Source organism: Simochromis diagramma, unplaced genomic scaffold (genome assembly GCF_900408965.1).
Source record: "Simochromis diagramma unplaced genomic scaffold, fSimDia1.1 OVJJ01000518.1, whole genome shotgun sequence".
Taxonomy (NCBI): Eukaryota; Metazoa; Chordata; class Actinopteri; order Cichliformes; family Cichlidae; genus Simochromis; species Simochromis diagramma.
The window spans coordinates 6,587-19,452 of record NW_024387336.1 but is presented as its reverse complement, the minus strand read 5'-3'; the positions used below and the strand labels follow the sequence as shown (position 1 = coordinate 19,452).

The 12,866-nt window shown below is 47.1% G+C and overlaps 1 protein-coding gene across 1 annotated transcript; it reads left to right on the top strand.

Annotated features, from left to right (window-relative positions):
* Window positions 1-3,777: 3,777 nt before the first annotated feature.
* Window positions 3,778-10,782, top strand: LOC120718182 (uncharacterized protein K02A2.6-like). The gene is made up of 3 exons (XM_040006607.1): window positions 3,778-4,678; window positions 7,670-10,171; window positions 10,234-10,782. Exons 1-3 carry the CDS (start codon window positions 3,875-3,877, stop codon window positions 10,780-10,782), a joined length of 3,855 nt encoding a protein of 1,284 aa, XP_039862541.1. The 5' UTR covers window positions 3,778-3,874.
* The last annotated feature ends 2,084 nt before the right edge of the window (window positions 10,783-12,866 follow it).

Sequence of the window (12,866 nt, the reverse complement as noted above, 5' to 3'; positions counted from 1 at the left end):
TTCCGCAGCCGTCCCGCTGCCGTCATCCACGCCTGGTCCGGCCTCCGTGTCTTCATCCACGCCTGGTCCGGCCTCCGTGTCTTCATCCACGCCTGGTCCGGCCTCCGTGTCTTCATCCACGCCGTCGCCTGGTCCGGCCTCGCCTGGTCCTGCGGTTGCCACACCGCCGTCAGGGCCAGCTCGACCCGTTCCGCCTCGCCTCTGCTGGCCGTTTTCCGGGCCTATTAGGTGGCATCATGGCCTTCGGGGACGGCCTCCGGAAAGGGTTTGTCGCCGCCGCTGGCATCGCGGCCGCCCTCCGGACCTGCTCAGTGGCTGCCACTGCCTTCCAAGTGGTCGGCCCCCAGAACTGTTTGCCCGCCGTTGCAGTGTGCACGGTCGGCCTCCAGAACTGCATTCGCGCCGCCGTTGCCGTCCGCACGGTCGGCCCCCGGACCTGCTTCGTCGCCGCCGTTGCCGTCCGCACGGTCGGCCCCCGGAACTGTTTGCCCGTTGCCGTGTGCACGGTCGGCCCCCGGAACTGTTTGCCCGTTGCCGTGTGCACGGTCGGCCTCCGGAACTGTTTTCCCGTCGCCGCCGTTGCCGTGTGCATGGGGTCGGCCCCTGACTGTGTTATGGACTTGTGAACAGTCGTGTTTTGGTTCTGGGCTCTGTGCTCCTTGTTTTTTGTTTCGGGCCCTCCTTCCTGGGCCCCCTCCGCCCGCCCTGGCTTGGTGCTTCCTGCTTTTTTGTTTTGGTTGGGGCTGTCGGGAGCCAGCCCTTAGAGGGGGGGTACTGTCGCGGTTCTGGGTCCGTTGGACCCAGTATTTTGAGTTCATTATGTTTTGGTACTTTTGCATCATGGATTTTCCTTTATGTTTCTCTGGTACTTGATGTTTCAGTTATCTTGGTGTTTTTTGCTATTTTATGATTTGATACTGTTGTGATTATGATTATCGTTTAGTAGCCTTTGATCAGTGTCAAGTCTGTCTATTTCATGTCTGTGGCTTATGTTGTCAGTTCAGGTTGTCATGTCTATATCTCACTGTTTCCTGTTTTATTGTGAAGAGGTCTGGTGTGTCTGTGTTTCCTGTTTTATTGTGAAGAGGTCTGGTGTGTCTGTGTTCATCATGTTCAGTTACTCTCCCCCTGTGACGTGATTATGTTCATGTGTCAGCTGGGTTCCCCAGGTGCTGCCACTTCCCTCATTATCCTCCTGTGTCCATTTAGTCTGTGTGCTCTCAGCCATTCTTTGTCAGGTCGTCCGTTGAATTCACCCGTTGTATTCGTCTGTTGTACTGCTCATCCATGTCTCGGCTCCGGGTATCCCTGTCAGCTTGTTATGTTTAGAGTTTTGTATGTTTCGTTTTAGTTCACCCAGTCTAGGTCATTGTTTAGTTTTCATCGATTCCCTATTATTTTGTACCCTCGTTTCTTGCCTTAATAAACGGCTTGTTTTGTTATTCATACCTCATTTCGGTCTGCGCTTGAGTCCTTCCCTGCAACATACGGTCTGCCCTAGCCAGACCGTGACACCCTTGGCCTTCTCTCAGTGAGCTCCATGATGTAGTCACCTGAAATGGTTTTCATATCACAGGTGTGCCCTGTCAGGGGTCATTTGTGGAATTTCCTTAATGGTGTTGGGACCATCAGTTGTGTTCAGGGCTGTGCAGAGAGGTTTAAAGGGGCGGGTGCTCAAAGTTAAAAAGGGGCACATTGAAACAGGGTGAATAACAACAACACACATTCACCAAGAATCTAATATGGGCAACAAGGCAAAGCAAACGTAGCCGATGGTTTACCTGATGGGTACAATGTTGCTGTTGAGGGGTTGCTGTGGATAGTGCTGGAGGGCAGGGCTGTGTTGATCTGAGACTGTAGACATTAAAAAGTCCATAGGAGAGATGGTAGCTGATTAAACAAGTGTCATGAGATAATAACAAAATGCAAAGATTGGTGACAGCGCTTGGAACCATAAGGCAACAAAAAACTGTGAGAAATAATTTAGGCTCTGCCTGTGAATCACTCTTTGCTTCTCTTCTTCCTTCCATCCCATCATTTCATATATCACTCTCCACTTGCTGTCTATGTGAGAACAAGGCACAACTTGCTATTGCAATAAACTATAATCTAATTATCCACACCTAACAACTCTTGCACTTAATCTATAATAAAATGATGACAGAAAAATGTTATAGCACTGCCTTTAGTAGCCTCACACAGCTCCTACTGTTTCCTCCTCATGTCCTTACCAGCCATGTCTGGACAATGTTATATCATGAGTAATAATTAAAAAAAATCCATTTACATAAAACAAACACATGCACGCACACACAGTGACATTTTAGACCTTCTTCAGAATACTGTACTATGGGCATCCATGGTGCTGATCCAGAATCCTTACATTATTATTTATTACTAGAGCTACAATAATAAAGCAATGAGGAGCGGGAAGAAATAAATATGAAATAATGTCATTATGATGATTCCATTTGTTTCACTATCCACTCTGTGCAGGGGCAAAGCTTATTACATTTTTAAACTGTAGAGATACAATAATTTTACTGCTGTAAATTCCAAATTTTGTCTTATTTAAAATATAAATCTAATATAATCTGCTTCTCAGGGCGATCGTGGCTCAAGAGTTGGAAGTTCGCCTTGTAAATCGAAAGGTTGCCGGTTCGAGCCCCGGCTCGGACAGTCTTGGTCATTGTGTCCTTGGGCAAGACACTTCACCTGTTACCTACTGGTGGTGGTCAGAGGGCCCGGTGGCGCCAGTGTCCGGCAGCCTCGCCTCTGTCAGTGCGCCCCAGGGCGGCTGTGGCTATAATGTAGCTGCTATCACCAATGGGTGGATGACTGGATGTGTAAAGCGCTTTAGTAAAATACAAATACAGGCCATTTACCACTTAATGTATGTTCTTTAAAATACTGCGTGTGTTTTTTAAAATATTATAATTATAATAATGCATAATTATGTGGACATGCATATTAGATCGTTTTTAGTGAAATATAATCCCTCCAGAAAGGCAGGAAAAGCTCTGTAACTTACTTTAAAACTAAATATGTTCCCTAAAACGGTGACAGAGCTACAGACCCATGACAGCCTTACACAGGTAGCCAGCAGCTATGACCAGCACTACATGTGCAGTTAATAAAAGGACAGGTAATGTTTGTCACGCTGTTGCACACACAGCACGCTCGTTTGTTTCAGTTCGTTCGTTGCAACAAGACAACTTACCAACGTGTACGTAATAAGCTAATACTCCTGGGTGCTATACACTACAGTGTACGCTGTACACCTACTTACTGGTTTTGTCGCATCAGTCTGTGTCTCTGAGTTAACTTGTGTTTCTCCTCCAGCTCCGGACCGCAACAAATGCGCGTGCTCTTTGTGAGCTCGTTCCCGGCTCGTAACCAGCGCGTTCTGCCGTCAAGGGCGATCATTGGTTAAATGTGATCATGTGACTGATGCAAGCCAGATCCTTTTATTTAGCAAAACTGTGATTAATAGTTAAATATTATTGTTGAGGGGCACAGACAGGACTCCGCATTGCACACACAAATTAAAAATAATAATAATAATTTTTTTTAAAAAGTTGCCTCAACAAAAGGGCACTTTGGGCACCCATCAGGAAAGGGGCGGGTGCTCAAGCCCCTCTAGCTGTCATGTACTGGGCTTTACGGCTTTACGCCACTAGGACCTGCTCTGCGGCAGGGGGCTGTCTATATCCTGTTCAATGTCTTAGCTGACACACACGTTGTTGAGCTGTTATAACCCATGCTGGATACAATAAAGCAGCGTTACAAGAAAGCAACCGAGTGGTCATTCTACATGGTGTCAGAAGTGGCCCGGACCATCGCCGAATAACGCCATAGGGGAGAAAACAGCAGAATGGCTAAGTTTAATCCCCCGACGGGCTTCCCCTTCGATAAGCCGACGGAATGGCCCGACTGGAAACAGCGTTTCGAGCGCTACCGGATCGCAACGAAACTCCACAAAGACGAAGGACAGGTACAGGTGAGCTGCCTAATCTACGCGATGGGAAATGAGGCAGAGAACATTTACAAGTCACTCACCTTCGCCGCCGATGAAAGTCGTGACGACTTCGCCGTCGTAATGAGGAAGTTCGACGAGTATTTTTTCCCGCAGCGGAACACTATACATGAAAGAGCATGTTTTCACCAGCGAGTCCAGCGGCCAGGCGAAACGGCGGAGAGTTTTATCCGAGCCCTGTATGACCTCTCAGAGCACTGTGAGTTTGGTGCATGTAAAGAGGAAAATATCCGCGATCGTATTGTGGTCGGGATACGAGACAAGGACCTCTCCCGCAGGCTACAGCTGATGAAGGACCTCACGTTGGCACAAACGACCCAGATCGTCAGACAGTCAGAGGAGGTCGCAGCGCAGGTCAGCTTGCAGGGAGATGCGGGAGGCTCAGTACAGGAGGTACGGGATAAACGGAAAAGCATGGACTGGAAATCACAACAACAGCGAGGTAGGCTACCCGCGAAAACAAAATGGGCGGGGCGTGACAAAAAATGCGGTAAATGTGGGAAGACACAGCATGCCAGGGATGAAAGGTGCCCGGCAGCAAAATCTGTTTGCCATGGATGCCAAAAACTTGGACACTGGGCCAGGGTGTGTCGTAACACCAGATCAGTGAATGAGGTTACAGAGACAGAGAAAAGAGAGCAGGGCCCTGTTTCAGGAAGCCGGTTTAGTGGAAAAACTGAGTAAGTATACCCTGAGTTAACGAAAACTCTGGGTTTTCGGTTTCACAAAGCGAGTTCAGATGAAGCCTCAGTGAGTCACCATGACGACACACTCCGTGAAGCTAACCTGCCCCCTAGCAGGTTTACTACAACTAACCCTGACTGTCTCCGCCCCTTTGTCGAAAACCTGACAGTAGGAAGTGTCGGACATGGCGTGCCCCTGCCTTGAAGAGCCAGTAGATCGTGAAGCCCGAATTCTCTGCAGAGCTCTCCGCCGGGAGAGAGTGATTAGAGCGCGTTTGGACATTTTATCATTTCCTGATGATTTTCTGTGCGAACGTTACCGTTTCTCAGCACAATCTATAAGTTATTTGGATAACATCCTCAGGCCATATATTACGCATGTGACACATCGCGGACATGCTCTCAGTTCATTACATATTATTTGTATTGCACTTCAGTTTTTTGCAAACGGGAGCTTTCTGTATAATATTGGTGACGCTGAGCACGTTTCCAAGGCTACCGTCTGTCGTGCAGTCAGGAATGTTACAGTTGCACTGAAACGTCTCCTGTACTCGTCTGTGGTGTTCCCCGGTCACAGACCCACAAGATTTATCAAAGAGGGATTCCACAAAATTGCAGGTATCAGGATGACCAAAACTTAATTTATGATGTGGTGATACTTGGACTACTACTTAAATTTTACATTTATTTTCAGGGTTCCCAGGCGTGATTGGCTGTATAGATGGCACTCACATTCCAATCATTGCTCCTTCAGTAAATGAAGGAGACTATGTGAACAGGAAGTCTTTCCACAGCATTAATGTACAGGTACATAGTTCCCTGTAGCATTTCAAACTAACAAATTATTTCATTATAGTAATGGATGCTAATTTGTGTTCTCTGCACTGTGAAGATCATATATGATGCTGCCAACATTATCACAAATGTGGAAGCCAAGTGGCCAGGCTCTGTCCATGACTCACAAATATTCCGTGAATGTACACTGAGCACAAAATTTGGACATGGTGAGTTGAGAATACTTTAAAATATATAAAGACCAATTGCTTCAGGGACATTTGAACTGAAGTGTATCCTTCTGTCTTAGGAGAGTTCACTGGCTACTTGCTTGGTGATAGGGGGTATCCATGTTTACCCTATTTGCTTACCCCTTACCCTGACCCTGAACCGGGCCCACAGCAGCGATATAATCTGGCTAATTGCAGGACAAGAGCCAGAATTGAAATGACTATCGGAATGCTTAAGGCCCGGTTCCAGTGCCTGCAAAGACTCAGGGTCACCCCAGAAAGGGCATGTGACATTATTGTGGCCATGTGTGATTCTTCACAACATTGCCACAATTAGAGGAGAACACTGTCCTTCTGAACCAAACATCAGCAGTGATCCAAACCATGAACATCCTGACCCTCCCACGGACATTCAAGATGGAAGCGCAGTCAGAGACACCATATGTCACAATCATTTCTTTTGACCCATCACCTCAACATGTTGAAAGAAGAATAAACAGATTTTGTGTTCAACTGGCTTTATTGGTCGCCTGTGTTTCCTGTACACAAAGTATTAAAAGATGTAAACCTCATAAAGTGTCTCTGTTGCTTCCTCCTCTGTAACAGCTGTCAATGTTTCTTCATTATTTTCCTGTAGTAAAGAAATAAACAACATTGCTGTTCTACTGTAAACTCATGTAATCTGTGGAGTATTACTCACAACTGCATGTTGGTCTGGCTCAACAGGAGGCTGCACCAGATGCAGTACACCACCACCATCAACTGATAGTATATGAGGTTTATACAGGTCACTTATAACTTACAAGGGACCAAATGGCAATTAACAAACATACCAATCACCTTACACTTCATTGTCATATTGCTCTCAAAGACAACCAAGACTGAGGGAAGGCAAAATCAGTAGGAAAATAACTTCACTACAAAATAATCCATTATGGTAAAGAGTTTATCAAATGAATGAGTAGCACTGCAAAGGTGACTGTGAAGAAAGGATGTATGCACATCATGTCTTATTTTGAATTTACCCCCTATGTAGGCACTTGTGTCTTGCGGGGTTATTGACTCAGAGGATGTCCCCGCAGAGATGCCTTCGGCCACAGGGCGCCCACTGTTTTGGCTGAGGGCCAACTGCTCAGCCTCTGTGAGTGGTGGTGGTGGAGGACCCCCACCTGTTTTTCGGGCCTCCGCTTTTTTTCTGTTGGCTATAACGGGTCACATTTGAGCATACAGAGTAAGCAAATATGTACTTGTAATGTGCTCAGATAATTTCAATAAGTGCTTACAGAAAGAAAATTAATGTAGCCTCTAACTGCAATTGATTTACATGGGACAAACAGACCAAGCACTATGGCCCATAATACAATTACACCTCACCTGTTTGGACTATATTTTTATATTTCATTTTTACTTGCTGCCAGAAACGTTTGGGGCCTGTTGGGTTGCACCTGCGCTCACATCACGTCACAAAATAAAATGTATAAAATAAAAAATAAAATATAATAAATAACGTGTTAAATGGGTGGAAATCCCTAGATCAATGTTTAAATTAACACTCACGCATTGACTCTGTCGGCTATGTTTTGCCATGCATGCTCCCTTTCTTTTGCAGCTGGGGCTGTGTTACTTTTTTTCTGCAAAATTTGCATGTTATCGGCATATGCTGCCATCAGAATTTCGGCGTCAAGCGCTGTAAAATACATTGACCGCGCCTTCTTTCCCTCCGTCTCCATGGTGACTCGCTTAATCTGTGCTCCACTGATCAGGGCTTTATGTATCCTCGTGCGCGAGCTTAACTTGGGGTTAAAGCAACTCCGCGTTGATTGAACTACTTGTTATCAGCCTTTCTGAAACCGAATATTCCGAGTTGGACAGTTCGGGGTTACTCAACCCTGAGTATCGTTTTTCACTCTGAGTTTTCTAAACCGGCTTCCTGAAACAGGGCCCAGGCCTCATATTTTCTAGGCTCAGTGTGTAATGCAAATGGAAATAGTGAAGCATGGACTGTGCAGCTACTGCTAGACTCTGCCCCAGTAGAATTTAAGATTGACACAGGAGCAGATGTCACTATCATAAATGAGGACACGTTGCACACTCTTGCTCATAAGAGAACGCTAGAGCCTTCAGATCGCCCTCTAGATAGCCCAGGAGGAGAGCTGCTATGTCTCGGTTACTTAAAGGCCACAATAAGTTATAAAGGCAAAGACTACCTGTCCAAGGTGTATGTGGTTCGTGGACACAGAGTCAGCAACCTTCTCAGCCGCTCCTTGTCAGTGCAGATGAACCTGGTGAGAAGAATTGATGAAGCAACGATCACACCCACCAGGAACCAACCACTTTACGGTGAACACGGAACACTAAAAACTGAGCCAGTCAAAATTCAGTTAAGGGACGATGCTGTGCCATACGCGGTGCATACGGCACGCCGTGTGCCTTTCCCCATGCTGCAGAAAGTGAAGGAGGAACTACAAAGAATGGAGAACCATGGTGTCATTGAGAGGGTGACCCAACCTACCGAATGGTGTGCCCCAATGGTGCCTGTCTTGAAGAAGACCACAGCAAAGGCCAGGATCTGCGTTGATCTGACAAAACTGAATAAGTCTGTCAAAAGAGAGCGCTATATCTTGCCTACCCCTGAGGAAACGATGTCCAGGTTGAGTGGGGCAACGGTCTTCTCCTCGCTGGATGCAGCCAGTGGATTTTGGCAGATCCCATTGCATCACGAGAGTTGCAAACTAACGACATTCATCACGCCATTTGGCAGGTATTGCTTTAAGAGGCTGCCCTTTGGGATAACGAGTGCACCAGAGATCTTTCAGCGAAAGATGTTGGAGACCTTAGAGGGGTTCGAAGGTGTGGAGGTCTTTATGGATGACATCCTGGTCTATGGGGCCACCATGGAACAACACGACACCCGACTTGAGAAGGTGCTGCAGCGCATTGAGCTAGCAGGATTGAAGCTCAACCGAGAGAAGTGCTCCTTCAGACAGAGCCAGCTTCGCTTCCTAGGGCACCTGATCGACCATTCTGGGGTCAGGCCAGACCCTGAGAAAGTGAGCGCCATTCTTCAGCTGCCGTCACCAGAAAATGTGCAAGAGCTTAAACGGATCCTAGGAATGGTTAATTACCTGGGCAGATATATTCCTGCTCTTGCCACAATATGCCAGCCACTGTACGAGTTGCTTAAAAGCAAAAACAGTTGGACCTGGGATCACCCACAGCAGGCAGCCTTTGAGAACATAAAGAGAGCGCTTACATCAGCACCCGTTCTCGCCTTCTATGATGTCAACAGACTCACAGCCGTATCTGCCGACGCCAGTAGCTACGGGCTTGGGGCTGTGCTGCTTCAGCTTCATGGCGCAGAGTGGAAACCTGTTGCCTACTGCTCTAGACGCCTCACGGAGGCTGAAACACGCTATGCACAAATCGAAAAGGAGTGTCTGGCAAGTGTTTGGGCCTGCGAGAAGTTTGATAAGTATCTATGTGGCTTAGATCGCTTCAGGCTTGAGACCGACCATAGACCTTTGGTACCCCTGGTCAATAGCCGGGACCTTGACAATGTTCCATTGAGGTGTCAACGCCTCCTGATGAGGCTCATGAGGTACAAGCCGGAGGCTGTCTATGTCCCTGGCAAAATGCTTGTCATCGCCGACACGTTGTCACGGAGTCCACAGACTCGGGCTGAGGATGACACTAGCACTTACAGTGAAGTGGACTGCTACATAGCCACCGTGTTACAGGGCATTCCAGCGTCCCCAAGCCGAATGGAAAGCATTAAAGCAGCCACTGCAACGGACGTTGAACTACAGACCGTCATTACGTACATTCGCAGGGGTTGGCCTGCACACGGAGCTAGTGTGCCATTGAACATTAAAGCGTACATGAAAGTGAAAAACGAGCTATCAGAGGCTGATGGCCTGGTTATACGAGGCTGCAGAATCGTCATTCCAAAGTCGCAGAGAACAGCCATTCTACACAAACTACATGAAGGGCACCAAGGCCTCACCAAGTGCAGGGATAGGGCTAATTCATCTGTGTGGTGGCCGGGGCTCTCCACTGAGTTAAAGAATGTAGTGCTGCAGTGCCACACATGTCTGGCCCAGAGGCCAACACAGACAAAGGAGCCGCTCATCCCCACACCTTTGCCAGATCGTCCATGGCAAAGGATAGCCCTGGATCTCTGTGAACACAACCGGAATAATTACCTCGTTGTGTCGGACTACTACTCACGTTTTCTGGAAATACTTCACCTACCATCCACGACCAGCAGCCAAGTTGTTCAGAAACTGAAGTCGACCTTTGCTAGGTTTGGGATCCCTGACGTGGTGGTGAGTGACAATGGCCCTCAGTTTTCCAGCTCTGAGTTCCAGGCCTTCGCGAGAGAGATGGATTTCGCCCACATAACGTCTAGTCCCCACCACCCACAGGGAAATGGTCACGCGGAGAGGGCAGTACAGACTGCAAAGAAAATCCTCCGGCACGACGACCCACTGATGGCGCTAATGTGCTTTAGGTCTACTCCCTGTGCCACTACAGGCTTCAGCCCAGCGGAACTTCTTATGGGGAGGAGGATCAGGACAACCCTGCCTACCTTGGAGAAGAATCTTCAACCAAACGAAGGGATGCTGGTCAGAAGGCCAAGCAGGCGTTCTACTTCGACCGCCGCCATGGTGCTAAGCCCCTACCTCCACTTCATCCAGGGGATGCTGTCCTAACTAAGCTGGACCAGGAGAAGGCTTGGACAACACCGGCCATCATCTCCAAGGAGAGCGTCACTCCGAGGTCCTATCTCGTTGCCACACCCCAAGGTGCGATGCTGCGACGGAACCGCCGCCATCTCCGCCTCGAACCTTCTCCACGGGCTATGCCACAACCCCTTCCAACACCCACTGTGGACGCTGAGGAGCCGCCACCTCAGTGCACTGGTGCGTCCACTCCAGAGACCCCACATTTGGCCCCTAGTCTTGCCCCAACGCTCGCACCCACTCACGCTGACGTACCGACTCTGCTACGCACGAGGTGCGGCCGGGTACGTAAGCCAGTCAGCAGGCTGGATCTATAGACAATGGGGTGATGGGACAGAAGGAAGGACTGGGGAGTGGGAATGTTGTATTGTTGCTGTTTTGCACTTATGTTTTCAGCTGCAACCAATACTGCTGTTACCTGGTTGAGTTAATTACCTTAACGGTTTGCCATGTTTCATGGGTCCTGTTTTGTGGACACTGCCCTTCAGGCTGACAGTACGCCATTTGTGCTCGACCCTAAGAGAACCGCCCAGAGGCTATTATAGTGTCGCATGTTATCATTGTGTCATTGCTGTTCTATTTGGGGTTTGTTATTGGACATAACATGAAAAGGGGGGAGATGTCATGTACTGGGCTTTACGGCTTTACGCCACTAGGACCTGCTCTGCAGCAGGGGGCTGTCTATATCCTGTTCAATGTCTTAGCTGACACACACGTTGTTGAGCTGTTATAACCCATGCTGGATACACGTTCAATAAAGCAGCGTTACAAGAAAGCAACCGAGTGGTCATTCTACACTAGCCCCCCCCCCCCCCCTCTGCACGTGCCTGGTTGTGTTATGCAGAAGTTGGGTTGGTACACAGCTTGCAGCCCTATTTGAGAATGGTTAGAATTTATACTGTAATATGCAAGAACCAATCAGCTAAGTAAAGACAAACAACAGTCCATCATTACATTACAGAAGGTCTAGGTCAGTCAACTTTGAATGTGTCCCCAAAAAGCATTTGTTTGGGCCAAGAAACACAAGTAATGGACATTAGACCCGTGGAAATCTGTGCATGGTTTGATGAGTCCAGATCTTTGGTTCCTAATGAGATTGTTGGAAAACCATTTCAGATGACGACCTCATGAACGTCATTGAGCAGTAATCAAATCAAAGGATAAGAAAACATAAAACATGTTTTGAGGTATTTCACACATTTTTGTTTACTACATGATTCCGTGTGTTCACTCAAAGTTTTGATGCGTTCAGTGAGAATCTACAATATAGGTAGTCATGAAAAGTAAGAAAAACATTAAATGAGAAGGTGTGTCCAAACTTTTGGCTGTTAGTCTATGCTCCGTCTCTCTCTCTCTCTCCTCATCTCTGTGCCTATATCATGCTGTATTTCTCATGTACATGCAGGCTCTAAAGTGAGTCTTTAGAGTTAATGCTGAACATCTTGCTTGGTGAGGTGGCTGATCAGAGAAAAAAAACGGAGGGAAAAAAAACGGAGGGAGAAAGGTCAACATTGTATGTTTTGATGCGTTAATGTTTAAATATATATAGATGTTCATTTCAAACTGTGTTCTCATTCTGTCATATTCTGTTTAAAAAGTGAAGACTGTTTGTTTTGTGTGCTTGATCCTGTGTATTAGTGTTACATCCTGTGAGGCTGTGGGAGCGTGTGGGCGTGGTGTTGTCCTCCCCTCTCTCTGCCCCTGTCTTCTCCTTTAGGACACACCTGCTGCTCATCTGCCCTTGTTTACCACCAATTACCCTCCAGAGGTGATATAAGCTGGAGGAGAGCTGTGCCGGTGTGGGAGAAGCTTCTGGTGGATTTGGTCGGTCGTGGCCGCTATGTGAGTAACTCTCAACTGAGCAGTGGTTTTTCTTAAGTGACACAGCCTCCATTTCTTGGTTTGGCCTACCTGGTTTTATTGCTAAGAACAGCATAGCTGCTTCCTAGTTGAAGCAGCCACCGTTCCTTTAGCTGGCCTGTCTGATTTATCATTGAAGCAGCGTTGCTGCCTCTTTCTTTTGTTACTGTTTATATGGGTTAATTGATTATAATAAAGATTCATTTTGTGTTAAACACCTCTGCCTGGCATCCTATTCATTCCAATCCGGATCCAATTGTTACTGTCCCCCACCTTCTTCGCCTAGCTTTTATGTGGGGACGTAACAATTAGTTATTTTGTTTTCTCTGATCTACAGCCTGAACAGACTTTGAAACCCAGAATTTACACCTACTTCTTCTGTAAGTTACATTTCTATCCTGGATAGTTTCTTTCTAAGAAAAAGTAATAAATAAAAAACAAAGGTGTAATAAGGGTTTGCAAGTCTACAGGGAGTGCAGAATTATTAGGCAAGTTGTATTTTTGAGGAATAATTTTATTATTGAACAACAACCATGTTCTC